The 19,423-nt window shown below is 37.7% G+C and overlaps 1 protein-coding gene across 1 annotated transcript in view; it reads left to right on the top strand.

Annotated features, from left to right (window-relative positions):
* The window catches only part of HCN1 (hyperpolarization activated cyclic nucleotide gated potassium channel 1), a 195,327-nt gene extending 178,553 nt beyond the window's left edge, over positions 1-16,774 (top strand). The window contains exon 6 of the mRNA XM_035310079.1: positions 16,475-16,774. Within this exon, the coding sequence (XP_035165970.1) occupies positions 16,475-16,723 (249 nt within the window). The 3' untranslated portion in view covers positions 16,724-16,774. The remainder of the gene's footprint in view (positions 1-16,474) is intronic.
* The last annotated feature ends 2,649 nt before the right edge of the window (positions 16,775-19,423 follow it).

Raw genomic sequence — 19,423 nt, 5'->3', positions numbered from 1 at the left:
GTGGATGAGGGAAAGGCTGTGGACGTGGTCTACCTTGACTTCAGTAAGGCTTTTGACACTGTTCCCCACAGCATTCTCCTCAGGAAACTGGCTGCTCATGGCTTGGACTGGCATACACTTTGTTGGGCTAAGAGCTGGATGGCTGGGCCCAGACAGTTGTGGTGAATGGAGTCAAATCCAGTTGGAGGCTGGTCACTAGCGGAGTCCCCCAGGGCTCGGTACTGGGGCCAGTCCTCTTTAACATCTTTATCGATGATCTGTACGAGGGGATCGAGTGCACCCTCAGCAAGTTTGCAGATGACACCAGGTTAGGTGGGTGTGTCGATCTGCTCGAGGGTAGGAAGGCTCTGCAGGAGGATCTGGATAGGCTGGACCAATGGGCCGAGGCCAACGGTATGAAGTTCAACAAGGCCAAGTGCCGGGTCCTGCACCTGGGGCACAACAACCCCAAACAGAGCTACAGGCTGGGAGATGTGTGGTTAGAAAGCTGCCTGGCAGAGAAGGACCTGGGAGTAGTGGTTGACAGTCGGTTGAATATGAGCCAGCAGTGTGCTCAGGCAGCCAAGAAGGCCAGCAGCATCCTGGCTTGCATAAGAAACAGAGTGGCCAGCAGGTCCAGGGAAGTGATTGTCCCCCTGTAGTCAGCTCTGGTGAGGCCACACCTCGAGTACTGTGTTCAGTTTTGGGCCCCTCGCTACAGGGAGGACATGGAGGTGCTCGAGTGAGTCCAGAGAAAGGCAACGAAGCTATTGAGGGGTCTGGAGAACAAGTCTTACGAGGAGTAGCTGAGGGAGCTGGGACTATTTAGCCTGGAGAAGAGGAGGCTCAGGGGTGACCTTATCGCTCTCTACAGGTACCTGAAAGGAGGCTGTAGCGAGGTGGGGGTTGGTCTATTCTCCCACATGCCCAGTGACAGGAAGAGGGGGAATGGGCTGAAGTTGCGTCAAGGGAGGTTTAGGTTAGATATTAGGAAGAACTTCTTTACTGAAAGGGTTGTTAGTCACTGGAATAGGCTGCCCAGGGAAGTGGTTGAGTCACCATCCCTGGAGGTCTTTAAAAGGCATTTAGATGTAGAGCTTAAGGATATGGTTTAGTGGAAGATTTGTTAGCGTTAGGTCAGAGGTTGGACTCGGTGATCTTGGAGGTCTCTTCCAACTTAGACTATTCTGTGATTCTGTGATTCTGTGATTCCGTAATTCAAGATTAGGAGATGGAGGATTGGCTACAGGAAAAGCATCTGGTATTCTGTCACTGCTAGTTTCCCATTTTTTCCTTTTTAGACTTCTGAAGTGAAAGCTCTTGGTCCTTCCATAAGGAGATCATGGGAAAGCCGAAATCTGGATGCAGCCCTGATCCATGTGGAAACTGCAGTGCAGATAAGACAGGGAGGCGTCGTAAAGACGTGCCTATGTCCCTCTCCCATAAATCTCTTCCTTGGCAGTGGTGAGAAGGAACATCTGTCCTTCAATTTTTACTGTGGAATTTAAACTCTGGATCCAGAAGCAGGCTAAAATCTTTTGAAGCCTATTTGTTTGGAATTTGTGAAAGTGTGCCAGTGTCCGTGAAAGTGCCACAAATACAGATTAGTGTTGTGTCTCTTCAGCAAGAGGAGATAACTACATCCTGAACTGGCAGATGCAGAAGCAAATGCATGTGCCTATTTTTATGCACTCAGTTACACACTTGGAATGGTAGTAACAGCATATAGAAGGGTGCAAGACAAGGAGAACAAAAAACTAAATACAGAGCATAAAATCTGTTCTGAATGCACACCTATGGATTTATTTTCCATTTGGTATACTGGTGATTTAAGAAGGTAAATCTTGTTAAAACTATGAGAGAACTCAGGTTAAAGCTCTGCACATAATAGCAATACCAGATCATTATTTGTTGTTAGTTTTTTTTTTTTTTTTTTTTTTTTTTTTTTCCAAGTGCCACTTGAACAACAACAACAACAAAAGTATATTTTTCTGAATCCTACACAAATTTCTGTCTCAACCATAGTTTTGGAGTCTTGCTATTATCCATTAAACATTATAAACAAATACTTATATTTTTATTCCACAAACTTACAGGTAAGCCAAAAGTAAAATACTGATTTATTTTTTATTTTTTATTTTTTTTCTGAAGTCTTACTACCTGAAAAAAGTGGGGTTCTTTTCATCTGCAAACTAATACACGTAAATGTATTAGTCCATATAAACCCCTGTTTTGATGAAGAGTATTTAAAGGAGATCACGTGGAAATAGGAAATGTGAGGGAAAAAAAAATATATATTCATGAGCTGTTCCTCTGATAGTGCATCTTTGCTTTTCAATGGGCTGGTCTGTGTCCTATAGTAGTGCTTTAAATGACATATAAATGTGAAATAAATCATAGATATGGATGCAGGAGGTGCTGAATTACACTTCTTTAATTTAAAGATAAACATCTAACACGGTAAGAATGTGCTGTTAGATATTTTTGATGATTAACAAGAATCTTCGTCATCTTGGGACTAAACTACTGTGACATGAGATTGCTAGACATGAGTGGTGTTAAAAGCTGGCTCAAAATGTGGAGTTAGGCACTGTGTGTGCAGGTGCAGACTTCCCATGGGTTCGTAGGTTGAGTTTAAGGTAATGGTTTCTATCTGTTGTCTCCATCTCTTTCATGATACCTTCACAGCCCTGCTCAGCTGGAGTACTGGATGTTATTCAGCCTCAGTAGGAGTAAACTACTTACTGCTGAGGACTTTCCCTAGGAAGATTTTAATCTCCCAGCTGTGTTTTTTTAATTTTCTCATGAATAAATCCATTTTTTATTTCTCTCATTTGTGAAAAATTAAAACTCTGTGATTGGTTGAGAAGAGATTAATAAAGTTCCTAAAGCACATACAGTTACAAGTCTTATAGGCTGATCATTGTATGCTTGTGCACTATGATCACTGCTGTACATTTGAAGTAGCAGATTGTGCTTTGATAGACAGCTGAACTCTTCTGTTGATAACATAAATACCTATGTCAGTATATGTATTATATAGAAAAGCCATGTCCTTTTTAACTAATAGTTTTCATTTTAGTCTGGATTGTTTCAGACAGTCATTATCTAACTGTGCAACCGAAAGCTATTTAATATTTATTTCTGTGATCTTGTGAATGTCACTTTTATTTGTATTTAAAAATAAGTTTATCTCATAGTAGGGAATTTGGAATAGCGAGGAGCTGAAAATCAGAAGGCAAAAATGGGCCTGTATTTAAAAAATAAGAAAAGAATAGAACTATTTTGAATCATTTCAAAAATATTCCTTATGAGAACATTATGCTGTACTGGTTGGACAAAAGGTTATTCAGGAAATGCAGTGGCTAGTACATGAATGTAAAGAACACAAATGTCTAGCTACTAGCTAAACATTGCTAAACATTGTATTTACACTTATGGTATTTATTATTACTGCATTTCATAATCATCCACATTTCACCACGACTATAAAGTATCCCATTAGTAGGAGCTGGATATAAAATTTCTCATGCTTTTTAGCATCTGGCACAAAATAGATGCACTACTGAGAGGAAGAGAAATGCTGTTGGTGTTATGCGTAGATGGCTTAATATATAAGAGACCTTGAAGGGAATTAAGTGGCAATGACATCTATAATGCTGCAGAGCAGAACTTGGGAGGATGTAGTTTGCTTTGTCATTCTGTCGTACAAGATACATTCTCCATAATATTGATACTTACAGCAGTATGAAAAACAGAATGTGAGAAAGAGGTTAATACCCTTCCTGAGCCATTATATAAAGTTCATAGCTGGCCTATTTTTAGGCTACCATGTGAGAAGATGTTGGCTGAAAATAGATACAGATCATGTGTCCTTGCAGAATATAGAACATCAGGACATTTCATTTCCAAAGAACATAATTTGGACTGGGAGCAGAATCTTCTTTCCTCTCACCTTTTGCTTGTAGATTATCACTGCAGTTATACAACCACATGCTTTTACACAAGTTACATTAAACTCTGAATATTTAACTAAAATTAATTTAAAATATACTTCTATAGGGACACATTATTTTTCAAAATGTATGTGTTTTTACATTTAAGGCACTCATATATACATCTGTAGACATATAAGTATGTTCAAATATGTGGGATATATATACATACACATACTTTCAGGCACTTACATACAGCCAAGTGTCTAAAATGCATGTATGAGAAAAGTACTATATAAAAATGCATGTATGAGAAAAGTACTATTGCTACCTTTACATAGTATTCAAATGCATATGCTATGTGTAACAATATGGTCTTTATGTTTCTCATTGTTATTCTGTAGTATAACTCAGTACATATTTCTTATGCTGCCAGTCTATGGTTATATTACTTTAAAATGAGCTGTAATGACAAGGCTTTTAAGGGCTCTCCTATGATATAAAATCATTATAGGTTAATTTATTAATCAAAATAGAGATTAAGATATAGTCTTAAAATAATTTGGAAATCTTTCTGATTAAGTCATAGGAATGTATTTTTATGGAAATAATCCTCAGTTTTTATTTAATTCATAACATAAGTTAGATGCTATTAATTGTTAAATAAATGTAACACTTCGGGCAATCAGGTGAACTGAAATTGTTTTTTAAAAAAAAATATTTAACTGATACAAAGAGTGTGCCACAGCATGTCCACCTGCTTCTTGTGGCTGCTGATAGTCTCATGCGCAGATGTTGATGGAAGCTCCTGGGAGCCCTACTGTCATCAGGTTTCCTTGCTTCTGCTGTGTGCCTAATCCTGGAAAGAAGGTGCAGGCAGAAATATTTAAGGCCTTAGTGACTGCATGCAGAGAGCAAGAGCAGCATAGTAACTAAATGTGGATGATAGAAGGTTACAGGTGTCTCTCCTGGCTTCTTGTATGTATTATTTGCACAGGCACTTCTTTTCTGTGCTCCCTAGAACAAATATATTCATGATCTAGAATTGGTGAGGATGTCCCATGTGTCAAGTCTTGACTATGATTTGTCTCCTAGCTGTAATGTGATTCTTACTGTGATGCCATGCACTCTCTTTTATCTTGTTTATGTTATACACTAAGTGGAGTAAGTGGCTCAAATACTGGCCTAAAATACCTTTAACATTAGTATTCTCTGAAGGACCTATTTTTTTAACTTCTCATTTAGTATTTTTGTTTGTTTGTTTGTGTGTTTTGTGGTACCTATTCTGCAGCTGATCTCCCCAAATTACATACCCTTTTTGCAAGGCTAATTGACCATTCCAGGATCTACCATTGCTATGCCTGCATGCCTACTGTATATTTAAAGAGCCTTATGCATTACTTTTACTCTAGCTGTTATTACTAATGCACATAGACTGGTCCACTCCTGCCAGCTTGCTTTTTCTTTCCTCGACATGATCTACTATCAAAGCTGTTCTTCCTGTCATGCTTCCTACTTGTAGTCCTCAGAATTTCTTGTGTTCTTCACACCTCCTGTGCCATCTATGTATCTGTTCCCCTACAGCTATCAGTATTAGCCAAAGTAGCACTCTCAAGCAAATTCTAACTTCAGGGCTATCTGTCTGTCACTCTGCTGAGTTACTCCCAGAGATTTCATCTTAATTTTTACCATCTGATGCTGTCTCTTCAGAAGCCTGCTCTCTATGTCTCACCCTTTCATTTTTAACTGAGCAGCATCCTCATGATTCACTGCAAAACGAGGCTCCAGAATCTCTGCTGTTAGTATTCTACTTCTGCATAGCTTGCACTCCATCCCAGTGGCCTGAATGTGGGTCATGACTTCTTTACACTTGTGTCACATCTTACAGTGTAACAATGCTGAGTCCCTGTGCCTTTTCCTGCTCCAGCACTCTTTGCAGTAGTTTCATTTAGAAGGCAAATTCATATGACTTTATAATTAGCTTGACCCTGTTAAAATAGTCCAGCAGTGACAATGGCTGATTCAGAATTAGAAAGGTAATGGGCATCTTCCTTATCTTTCTTTTTATATCCTTCTGTTAAATATAGACGTATGCATACATAGTTGACAATGTAAATATTCTAACATACACAGGCATTCATGGTTCCACCACATATATCTCTAATAAATTGAAATAAATCACCTCATTTACAAATTCTCTTTTCATCATTTGAAGATGCTAAAATAGATAACATAGCAATGTTTAAATTTTGTGTTAAAGTTAGAAGCTGGCTGTTTATGCTATATCATAATGTACATTAGGCCTTCATTGAGTAGTTACAAATAAAATTATGTGCAGACAAAAATGTACTTAAAAACTCTGAACATAACTTCAGTGTGAAAATTTGAAGCTAAGCTAACTGGGATTTATCGACTACTATCAGTAAGATTTAATTTAAGCCACTTAATATCTTTATAGAGAGTGGCTTTGAACCAATGGGCTTTAAATTTCATAATAAGAGTAACTGTTAACCTAGCAAATAACAAAATAACAGTATTTCTGATCCAAAGCTCTTGGAGAGCTTCAGAATAACTCAATGAACAAACCACCTCCGATTTTTAAATAACTTTTCGTGGTTGTTGTTGTTACTGTGTTGGCTGGGCTGTATACAGAAGGTGTGGATAAAACAAACTACCTCTCTTGCAAACTACCTCTTGTCTGACTCATTTGTTCTGGCCATTTGGGTTGTGGTGCACAGGGGACTGGAAGAGGAAAGAGAGGGCAAGAAAGGAGGGATAGGATGGCAGAAGAAATTTCTTGCCCGTTCTGGATCTCATACCAAATTTGCAGGGGAAGTATTCTTGACATCAAATTTCTGCTCTTGACTAAAAAAGAACAGATCAGTAATAGTCAACACATGGATATATCTCCAGGACATAACTTTTTATTTCTCCTAAGGCATGTTGAGTTTTTTTCTGCCACCAAGTTCAATACTTTAATACTTTGTTTTAGTCCCTAGGCAGACCCCTGCTAGTTTCAAACACAGATTTTTCCTTTCTGCCTTCATCTACAAGTTGTTTTCTTCAAAGCCCTTCTTGCTTGAGTGAGACAAGATGTATTATTCAGCCATCACATGCTTTTCTGCATTACAACAAATATTTTACACAACAAAACACCCAAATCAGTGCATTTTACCTAATAAGTCACACAAACGTAAGTATAGCTTTGGCTGCCTTTGTGAAATTCCATTCTCCATTTTCTCTCTTTCTTCCTTCTTTCTCTTGTACACAAATACTCTTTCTTGCAATCAGGTGAATCAATCACTTCCTTTTTTTCTCTTTCTTCCTTCTTTCTCTTGGACACAAATACTCTTTCTTGCAATCAGATGAATCAATCACTGTCCTGAGAATAGCAACATTCTTTCTAGCAGTTTACTAAATACTAATATTGTTAAATACATTTGCAAATTTCAGTTTATTTATTCAATTAATAAAAGGGAACAGTTTCTATAGCAACTGCTGTTAGTGTACAGCATTAATTTTATATTACCTTCTGTAATGAACTAGGGGTTATTTTCCTCTAGAAGCACTCAGGAAATATTTTCAACAATTGTGCCCTTAGCACTACAAATGATGAGGGGATGAGGGAAAAAGCCTTCAGGAACTAGGAGCTGGTCAACTGGCTCAAACTTTACATACTTATCTCAGTACTTATCAGGACTTCCCAGACTTTAAAAGTTAGACCAGCTATCTCACAACTACAGATTGCCTTAAAACATTGCTGTATCTCTGTTCTCCTTTTGATGCATTGCACCCAGCTGGAAACCAAAATTAAAAGGCATAGAACATTTCAGAACACTGAAGAAGATTACAGCTAAATTCACTTAAAAAGTCAATTTAGGAATGAATGGACTGTCTAGTGAATGAAAGGATAGAGAGAGAACATCTTTCTTCTTTCTTTCCTTCTTTCTTTTACTCTTCTTTAATCTTTTCAATATAATAGAAGATCTAGAGAAGAGAAGCATGAGGTACACAGAATTGGTCTCCCTTAAGTTCAATTACATCAATTAACAACCTGAGAAAAAAGATAGATAACTTTCACCAAACTGACTTTAGTGGAGGTTTTGTTGAACCATATACTCTCAAAAGGATTATCCTGCCTGCATTTGAATTTAATGCAATAATAATTCTTTGGCATAAAAAATGCGTATAAAGAGTTGAGTAAAAAAATTCAAATCAACAAGGTAATGATAGAAGTGTATGCAGAAAGCCAACATTTAATCAAAGAAGCCAAGAAAATATAATTGGTCAAACCTATATCCCTGTTGCTTGCAAATGCATAAAAAAGATTACTTCCTCTTAGAAGACAGCAATACTAGCTACCATATGTACTTCTTAAGGCTGGCTTATCTTAAAATGAGGTGAACGGAGCCAGACAGGGAAAATAAAAATAATAAATAAATAAATAAATAAATAAAAATAAAAATGTGCACCTGCTTCAACTCAGTCCTGGCAGATCCAAGCAGGGGACAGGGGATTTCATTCAATGTTTGGCTGGAAAGCATATGTATTTCTCCCTTCCTTTGGCCTGCTTAAAGCTCATCTCACAGCTGGTCAGGAAAAAAAATCTGCATCTGCACAACCTGTATACAGGTATGTTGGAGGTCTTGGGGATCTGAGGGCTTTGGAAATTGCAGGCTGTCCAGTGGTTTTCAAGATAACCAAGATTATCTTGATTGTCTTTGCCCTGGAGATCAGAGGGATTTTTAAATTTATTTATTTATTTATTTATCAGTTTTTGTGCTTTGTGTATATGTCAAACATGTAGGTTACCTCAGATCAGAACATTCTTGGTCTTCTAAAATATATAGCTATAGGGGCTGGAGAGCAAGGTTTTCCAGAGCTCACACACCCTTAATATCCAGCTGTGTTAACAGAATGACAGGATATCAAAGTCCTGAAGAAAAAAAGAATTGTGTTTTTCAGTGTAGCTCTAGCCATAAATGACAGTGTCCAAATTTACTCCAAGAGTAAAATTTCAGCAGGGTCTGTGTGGTAAGAGTGCCTATTTTTCCAATCTGCAAAGACAGGTTTTATGTCAGACTTCAACTGGGTCATGAGTGAAGCACTAGGCCTGTATTTCCTTGCACAGAATGCTAGACAGGGATCAGTATAATTGAAAAATGGAAAATGGAATGGAGTGGAATGGAATGGAAACGAATAGAATGGAGTAGAATGTAATGGAATGGAAATCCCATTCAAACACCAAGAAAATGTGCATAGTTATTTTCACTTATACGGAGGCCTCTGAGCAAAATTTATTTTTCAGGGAAGCCCTCTATATAAATGATTAAACACAATGTGTCAAAGCAATTTGAACAATTCCAGGTATACCAGAAATAAAGAATGATGCAGCCCATTGTCACATGTAGATTTTCTGGCATTAAACATGTTGTGAGCTATGTGACTAATAATGTAGTCATTCCCTCAGTGGGGTACCAGTTCTATTCATCCTTATTGCCTGCTGTCATAAAACCTCTGAGAATTTAATGTCTGTGAGATGCCTCCTTTCTGCCAAAGTTGAATATAATTTGCCAACAGGTTAAAAAAAAATTATAGGCAATCATGAACACATACAGAATATGACTTCTTAAGACCCAGCTTACATATTTACAACATCCTAATATAGCCCCAAATCCCTAAGCATCATGCTTTTCCCATAGTTCTCCCTCAATCACTTGCTCAGTAATTTTCTTCATGTGAGAAAGAGAAAATAGCTTTCTCAGTATGGTGACTTTTTCCTTCCCATGGTGGGGAAATTAGGACTGCTTTAGTTTCTTACTCTTTTAAGGCAGAGTATAACAGAGAGATATTCAGAAGAAAAAAATGCATTGTTAAAGCTGTACACTAGATTTTTATGATAGTGTGTAAAACTGACCTAATGAAACCAAGCAATAATTCAGTGTAGCCATAGAAAGACTCCAGCGGCCTCCACATAGGAAAAACACAGTTTTTTGGTTGGAAAGGAAAAAGCAAACAACCTTTCTGACATAAAAGTTTTGACATAAAATAACTTTATTTATTTATTTATTTATTTCAGCAACAGCTTTTCCCACTCAGTCTAACTAAAAGCACGGCCTCTATCTAAAAGTTTTTACAAGTCTTTTCCTGGGAAAACTTCCTAAAAATTCTACCTGACACCATCAGAGAAGTAGGCCACCATTGTGTCCCATTCACAATTAGGACATTTCTATAGCAGCCTCTCTAAATATGACATCTCAAGATACATTGGAGCAATTGCACAGAAATATTGAACACAACCAAATGAGAATATCTGATGACTTAATATGAGTTTCAAAAAATGTCCAGGAAGGCCAAGACAAGTAATAAGACTACTACAACATAAAGCTGCAGGAGCCAGTGCGATTACCTAAGAAATCTCTAATATAAAGCAGACCATTGTACCTCGAATTAAGTTCTTTTGTAACAGGGACCAATAACTGAATGAGATCAACACTTGCCCCATGTGGGTCTGAAGAACTCTTCCCCTTTAACCATGTTAGCCAAATAAAATGTTGTTAAACTTTTCCTAAAGTTTTCATTTGTTATTTTCTTGGCATGGAGAAAACATAAAAGAGAAAACGTAATTATTATTTCTTCTAATGAAGATATATTGTGGAGTATAATCTGGTTCCAATCTGGCTCCAAAGAAATAAATCAAAAATGTGTGAAAGATTTTTATGGCAGTTTTTTTTTTTTTTTTTTTTTTTTCCTTAGTTAACTTTGTTTTAAAACACAGCACTATTTTTCTTGATGCTTTCTGAATTACATAAGACACTTTCATAATCTTTACTGTTTCTTTCTCTCCAAGATGATATTTGAAGTAATATACAAGAATCTGAAATTACAGCACAGCCTGTGATTAAGACTCACAGAAATGTATTTTACTTGTTCTGAATGATCTCATATTTAAATAAAAGAACACTTTACAGAAAAACAAAGCACTTAAAAATGACACATTTCTTTCTTCCTCAGTAATTTTCCACCTTCTAACATCTTAAATAAGGAAAGTTGGTACTTTAGCATAAACTTTCACAGAGAACTAATCAACAAAATGAGTGCATTACTAGGATGTAACACCTGAAATTACCACAGCAGGGTGGTTTTGTAGCTATGTTGGTACCTTCATTAGGCAACTCAGACTGAGCAGATAAGCTGTCTGTATGCATGGATATATAGAGATATAGATTATATATCAAGAGAGAAATGTGTGCAGGAGGTGGAGCCATAACAGGAAATGAGTTTCCAAAGTTGAAAATCCTGCAACAAGGGGGTGTTTTGCTGTGTGCCCCAAGAAGAAATGAAGTAATTTCCTATTAGGCTTGGTTGGCTCTGATCAGAAGATCCATGTAGTCCTTAATTCTCCACTCTGTCTATATCAATTCATGAATTTATGAAGGTACATTACTTAACACTTTTCTTCTTTTTTCTATATATCACAGAAGTACAGAATGGTTAAGGTTGGAATGGACCTCTGGAGGTCATATGGTCCAACCCCTCTGCTTAAACTGAGGTACCTCAGGCAGGCTGCCCAGAAACACATCCAGATTGCTTTTCAATATTTGCAGTATTCCACAACCTCTCTGGGCAACCTGTGCCAGGGCTCCATCACCCACCCAGTGAAGAAGGGCTTCCTGATATTTATTCAAATCCTTTTGTGCTCCAGTTTGTGCCCATTTCTTCTTGTTCTGACACTGAGCACCATTGAAAAGAACATGTCTCCATCCTCTTTGCACCTTCTGTTCAGCTATTTATAGATATTGATGAAATCCCCCTTGAGCCTATTCTCTACACTCAGCAGTCCCACTTCTCTTAGCCTCTCCTAATAGGAGAAATACTCCAGTCCCTCAGTTATCTTGGTAGCCCTCCATTGGACTCTTTTCAGAGTGTCTAGCTCTATCTTGCACTGGGGAGTCCAGAAGTGGACACAATACTCCAGGTGTGACCTGACCAATGCTCAGTAGATTGGAAGGGTCATCCCTCTTGACCTGCTGCTGATACTTTGCCTAATGTAGTCAAGAATACCATTAACCTTCTTAGCAGCAAGGGCTCATTGTTGACTTATACTCAACTTGGTGTCCACCAGGACCCCCTTTTCTGCAGAGCCACTTTTCACGGAATCACAGAATCACAGAATAGTTTAGGTTGGAAGAGACCTCTCAGATCACTGAGTCCCACCTCCAACCTAACGCTAACAAATCTTCCACTAAACCATATCCCTAAGCTCTACATCTAAATGCCTTTTAAAGACCTCCAGGGATGGTGACTCAACCACTTCCCTGGGCAGCCTATTCCAGTGACTAACAACCCTTTCAGTAAAGAAGTTCTTCCTAATATCTAACCTAAACCTCCCTTGATGCAACTTCAGCCCATTCCCCCTCTTCCTGTCACTGGGCACGTGGGAGAATAGACCAACCCCCACCTCGCTACAGCCTCCTTTCAGGTACCTGTAGAGTGCAATAAGGTCACCCCGAGCCTCCTCTTCTCCAGGCTAAATAGTCCCATTCCCTCAGCCGCTCCTCGTAAGCCTTGTTCTCCAGACCCTTCACCAGCTTTATTGCCCTTCTCTGAACTCACTCGAGCACCTCCATGTCCTTCTTGTAGGGAGGGGCCCAAAACTGAACACAGTACTCGAGGTGTGGCCTCACCAGAGCTGACTACAGGGGGACAATCACTTCCCTGGACCTGCTGGCCACGCTTTTTCACCAAGGTGGTCCTCAGCATGTACTGGGCTTTTACACTGGGACAGTGTAAAAGGCCTTACTGAAGTCCAGGAAGACAATATCCACTGTTTCCCTCTCATCCATCAGGCTGGTCACTTCATTATAAAAGCTTGTCAGGTTGGTTAGGCATGACTTCACATCTTTGAACCTATGTTGACTACTTCAGATGATTTTATTCTTCTTTATGTGCCTGGAAATGGTTTCCAGGATTAGCCGTTCCATTACCTTCCCAGAGGCTGAGGTGAGGCTAAGAGACCTGTATTTCCCTGGATACTCCTTCCTGACCTTTTTGAAGATACAAATGACATTTGCTTTCCTCCAGTCTTCAGGCACTTCTCTCAGATACCACAGTTAAGCAAAGATTAGAGCACGGCATCACAATCATATCTGCCAGCTCCCTCAGCACTCATGAGTGCATCCCATCAGGGCCACTGGACTTTTGAATGTCCAGTTTGCTTAAGTATTCCATGACCTGATCCTCTTCCACCATATACATCTTTGCTGGCCTGGCCTCTGGAACTTGGGATTTCTGAAGGCCAGTCTTGCTGTTAAAGACAAAAGGATTCACTCAGTACCTCAACCTTCCCACTGTCCCAGGTAACCAGGACTTCTGTTTCCTTCAGGAGAGGGTCCCTATTTTCCCTAGTCTTCCTTTTGCCACTGAAGTACTTGTAGATGCCCTTCTCTCACTTTTTCAGAATTTTCAGCTTCTTTTTCAAAGTCGACCTTCCTGACTCCTTTTTTCCCCTTTCTTCTAGATCCTTTGTGTTTCTTCTTTTTTTTTTTTTTTTTTTTTCTCCTGTTCTCTCTTTCCTAGTACTGTTCCACCTAGTTCTGTTTCTTTCTTTCTTTCTGATAATCACCATCGTAAGACTTTTCACTCTCCCAGGCCCTTCTGTGCTTCACTACTCCCACCATCTTTTGTATCATTTCAAGTCAATTTTTGCTTTATTTAATAATTTCCTTTCTCTATCTCCCAAACATGCAAGACAGAGCTATTCTCTTTCAGAAACAGAAAACAAGTGACAAGTCTACTGAAATGTCCCTGAATAAAACAAGAAAAGTAATAGTTATTTCCAGCTTTCTAGCATGAGCCAAGACTGCAGTACAGCAGTTTCATACAGAGCCGAGAATGTAGTCTGGGACTCCTCACGTGATGCCGCTATACTGTGAGCACTAGGAGCAGAGAATAACTTGCAATTGCCAGGGAAGCAGTGACTGCAGCTTTACTGAGAAATTAGGTTCCTTGTTACCTATTTAGATGAAAAGAACAAGCTTTTCCTTATTCCTTGGAAAGGCATTCTGCTTGGATATTTTTTTTTCTTTTTCTTTTTTTTTTTTTTTTTCAATATTTATTATATAATACAGCATATACTTGAATGGGTAGTCTGGGATTACTCTTTATGACATAATGACTCAGCAGGATTCACTTATAGTGAATGCCAGTGACACCTGTCTGGTACTTTACACCTTGCAGTGCTATTACTTGATATTTTCAGATTCAAACAAACAACACCTGACATCTAACTTTCCAGGTGCTTTTACAAGCACAACTATTTTTTTAAATTACATAATAGTTTTTTATTTCTTTATTTTTTTTAATCTCTGATGTTGAAGAAGGGGAGCTATGGCAAACACAGAGTGTAAAGAGGCAGTACAGTGAAAAGTGAAAGGGGATTGTTTTTCTATTTCCATTGCTCATAAATAATTCTCAGATGGAAAGTTCTTAGTGGAATCATATCCCCACTGAATTCAGCTGGGGTTTAGTGATTGACTTCAAATATGTGGCATCTTAATTTTCATTCACTCTATCTTAAACCCAGTAATTCTGGAATTAAATCTGTATGAAATGTTAATTAGATAATTTGTATATGTCCTTGACGCATTCCAGAAAAAAAAAAAAAAAAAGTATAAAAGGAATATTTAAGGAATATTTAGTGTGTGTCTAAGTATAGAGATGTGATGCTATTGAGATGAAGGTTAAAGAGAATCACTGCACTGCTCCTTGTAGTGTTCATTTGTGCTCAGATTCTTCTATTTCCAATTTGCCATTATATAATGACATTTTGTCATGGGATTTTCAGAAGTCTATCCTAGGAATAGCATGAGGAAGTGACTTTTCCCTGTTTTTGTTTGTTTGTTTGTTTGTTTGTTTTGTGTGTGTGTGTGTTTTTCCTATTTTTTTCCTGCCTTTTTTTTTTTTTTTTTAATAGAAAGTAAGATATTGCTGGAGATAACAACTTTATTTATTCCCAGTATCTGCAGTATCTGGTGAGAATTTTTGCTTCTCAGTATTTTTTCCAAGTTCCACTTGATTTATTCTGAAAGGATGTAATTTCTTTGGTAAATGTGGTTCTTTCTTTACTCTGAGATCATGCCCATGCCTCTTAACTGCCTCAGCAACCATTCAAAGTGAGATCCCCACCTCCTTCCCAGATACAAGATGATTTGAAGAACCTGCTATGGTTTTGAATCTTGTACTATGGAAAAAGCTGAACTTTTCCATTGTGTCTACGAGCAGGATATCAAAGGATTGGGGTGGGAGGAAAATTAGTCTGTACTTGGACAAGAATATCTGAGCTTGCTGCCCAGAGAGCAGGCTTCCATGTGAGATGGAAGTATGAGGTAGCAGATGCTTGGAAGATTGAAAGAGCAACAAGACTGGAAGATTGAAAGAGCAGCAAGAGCTGAGTCAAGAAGATGAGAGCACTTGCAAGTCTCCTTACATCAATCATAAAGGCTTTGCTTGGTGTTAAGAAATGCTAGTGGTTCTCCATTGACATGTGATATTTAGCTTTCCAAAGCAGATAGCTGACTGCTGGTAGTGTGCTTATTTTATTTATTCTCTGTGCATTTATGTAAAGATAATCATGCATGCTCTTCCTGTCATGTCTGGGTTACTAATTCAGTAGTTGCCTGCCTAAGCCCTTCTTCACATGTGATACCAATTAGTCCCAGTTCAATACACTGTTTAAATCTGTATAACTGACCATGTTCATTTTCCTAAGACAAATAAGACCTACAAAAAATAGTTTGAAATTTTATGAGGAATTATCTGGGGTTTTATTTAAAACAAGTAGGACATCTATTGCTTTTTGATACATTCTCATGTAGATGTGCTCGTTGTTGGCTCTGTAAATATAAATATTCTTGGTGGGAAACAGCCTACCACAGGCGTGTAGTAGTCTTAGGGAAACAGTACCACTTTCCACATTTAAAGGGTCTGTTGTACATGCATTTTTTTGAACAGCAGAAGTGTATGCTTCTGTGTTCATATGATGAATTAAATTATAAGGAAGAAATTTTATTATTGATTTCATCTACCCCTTCAGCTAACTGTAGCATGCATCTATTACTACCAGTTCTTAAAATCAGAGAGATATTACTGGTGTAATATTGGAGAACACAGGGCTAAAATTTTTGTTGCATAACATTATCACTTAATGAAGTTATTTCAGCAGCTAATTTTGTTGCCAGTCTTGTAGTGTAATTCCTATATAAGTTTTATCTTTCTACCCTATCTTTTCCCCCTTAAAACCAAGGAAAATCACTTGAAGACAACATCTGTAATAAAGAGTAATACAAATTGGTACTGCACTATTGTTTCCATCACTTCACTAGAAATAGATGAAAATTAATGAAAAGATTAAAAATTAGACATAGTAAGAAACACAGAAGTGTCCAGTAAGACCATAAAAAAGTTTTTTTTAATGAAGAAAAAAAAGTCTTTTTTTCAATACCCATTATAATGTATATATTTGCTCATTGTTTTTATCATTATCTTTCCTTTTCATTTAGGAGATTGTCAACTTCAATTGTCGGAAGCTTGTTGCTACAATGCCTCTTTTTGCAAATGCAGACCCAAATTTTGTGACTGCCATGCTAAGCAAACTGCGATTTGAGGTGTTCCAACCTGGAGATTATATTATCCGAGAAGGAGCTGTAGGTAAAAAGATGTATTTCATTCAGCATGGTGTTGCTGGTGTCATCACCAAATCCAACAAGGAGCTGAAGTTGACAGATGGCTCTTACTTTGGAGGTGAGTAGGACAAAAACTAATGATAATATCAGAGTGAATGTACTAGCATCAAACATATTTGATATCAGATGTACTAGCATCAAACATATTTGATATCAGACATATAGAGACATCAGAATAAGTCTATTGAGTATCTTTTGCCTAGACAATTACAGTTTCAGGGAAGTGCACGCAAAGTATTCCTGAATAATACATTCATAGTCTGTTTATTCTTGCAAGGATAGCTACTGAAGATACAGAATAACCTTCCTGAATTTGAAGTGATTTTGAATGAAGAGTGCTGTTATTTAATAGATAGTACTTCAATGAAGATATAATAATTTGCATAGTAATTTTATAGATATTTAAAGGTAAAATAACAGGATTCATCTTCTTTAAAAGGGGATAGAAATTTTAGTCATAAATGTAAAGTATTTCTAAAAGGTAAAAATCACTGTAAGAACCAGAAAAATAGACGGTGGATAAATGATCATTATTATTATGAGATTTTGCTGTCCTTCATGAATATTTCAGGCTGTTATTAGTGTTCTTTCACTGAATTTTAGCATGCAATATTGATTAGCCTTCCAGTATAAAATATGAGAAACTGGACTTCCTGTTTGACTAGATAGATGTCTAACAGATGCATATTAATAAAAAACAGACATGAATTTTAATCCAAGTTAAATTCATTTGGTAATCCTAATGAAAAATAGATATTCATTTAAATTAAGGCACCTAAATATTTCTATTTGGATGAAAGCATTATTTTTTTTAACATATACTAATCAACAGTATGAAAATTTTGTTCCTTGTGGCCTTAAATTTTCTTTGTATAATAAAATAGGTGTCTGTTTCTTAGAGTAGAGAAAAGGTAAGTTTCCAGAAGCTGATTGGACATTTGTGCACACCACTGCTGCCCATGACTATTACAGTTAGTTGGTTATTGTATTAATTTTCTGATGAATCCCATGAATCATCTGGGAACTGAGTCAAAAACCTTTCAGAAAATTTTGAATTGAAAGCCTAATCAGTGGCATTTAGCTGGTGTACAGAAGTGGAAAGCTTAGAAAAGTGAATTGGGTTCAGTGTTTGAATTGGGCTGTAGAATTACTTAACTAATCCCATTTTAAAATAATATGCTAAAGCAACTCCTACTGATGGGGCCAGAAGGCTGTGTCACCCTGCGGTAGCCTTTGCAAGGTGATTTGTACCAGTATTTGTGGAAGCATTTCAGTAAAGCAGTTCTGTGCTTATCCCATGGGCTTAAACCATAGATGTCAAAGACAGGAGATTAAGGAGAAAGAAAAGGTAAATGCTGAGTGAGGATGAAGAAACAGAGCAACCTTGGTCTTGGCCTTCCCTATGCTTAGCAGTGCCCCAGTTTATGAAAATGCGTTTGCAAGAGGGTGTGTGCTGAATCTGGCCATAATACTCCTCTGAACCAGCAGAGGATCAGAAGAGATTGCACATGGAAGTATTTTACATAACTGTCAGCCTGTTTTTGCAGTGCAAATGACTCTTTAGCTCATCCTGTTCATCCTCTACCCTTCTTAGCAGGAATACAGACAAAAAAAATAAGCTGTTTGCACTATCCAAACACCTCATAAACTTATTACACTGCACAAAAAAGCACAGCTAGGATGAGACAAGGGGTAAAAAAATGGAGGCAAGTGCATCTGAACCATAACAGCTGCTGGGGCAAATGTGAAATAATAGCTGCTGCTGGATAGAGCAAGGAGAGGAAAGGAGACTCGAGAAGAGGAGACTTGAGAGGAGACTTGAGGAGACATGAGGAGAATCGAGAAGACTCAAGGAGAGGAGACTTGAGAGGAGACTCAAGGAGAAGAGACTCAAGGAGACTCGAGAGGAGAGGAGAGGAGAGGAGAGGAGAGGAGAGGAGAGGAGAGGAGAGGAGAGGAGAGAGAAAGGGGAGAGAAAGGGGAGAGAAAGGGGAGAGAAAGCGAAAAGGACCTGGGAAATGTCTCATTTGTGATCACTTATTTTCATCCCACATATCAACTCCAAGTACTAGTATGAATGTGAAAGTAATGTCTGGTACTATCCCTATCCCTTGTATTTGTATCCCTGTACCCTTCCCACCACCATACTTCTGATGGAATATATCAAACATGCATAAGGGAATAAGTGAGAAATACTCACCCATCTGCAGTCAAGTAGTCAACATACCAACAAACAAACAAACAGACAACAACAACAACAAAACATTGTCACATTATTGGAATAACAAAGTAGATAGTAAATATATTCAGAAAAAAATATGATTTGAGGTTGACTTTGTTCTTTCATACCTTTCAGTAATGACTACTGAGGCAATGTTTTAAAGAAAGTGCCATAAATTATTTCTCGAACAGATGTAGATCAGTGGAAAGATTTCTTCATAAAATTCAGGACAACCAATTATATTTGCCATTTCCTAGAATTTAATAAAAATAGTAATTTTATTTATTGGCAGTCCTTAGAATTCCTGAGCTCACATGGTGCATTTGTGTGTGTTTTTAGAGAAGGGAAAGGAACATGACAACAAGGAATGCATTAAAGTAATTTGCATATATTGCTCAGTTGTATGTTCATTTCTATGTCAGTGAAATGATGTAAGCCATGGTTACGAGTTCAGAATTTCAGGGGCTTTAATACTGCTTTTTTACCTAGTTTAATGGAATTCTCCATGACCATACACTGTTATTCTAAATAGATTGTTAATCATT

This window comes from Oxyura jamaicensis, chromosome Z (assembly GCF_011077185.1).
Source record: "Oxyura jamaicensis isolate SHBP4307 breed ruddy duck chromosome Z, BPBGC_Ojam_1.0, whole genome shotgun sequence".
In the NCBI taxonomy this organism is placed as follows: domain Eukaryota; kingdom Metazoa; phylum Chordata; class Aves; order Anseriformes; family Anatidae; genus Oxyura; species Oxyura jamaicensis.
The sequence above is the reverse complement of the archived record's forward strand: the minus strand, read 5'-3'. Positions and strand labels throughout refer to the sequence as shown.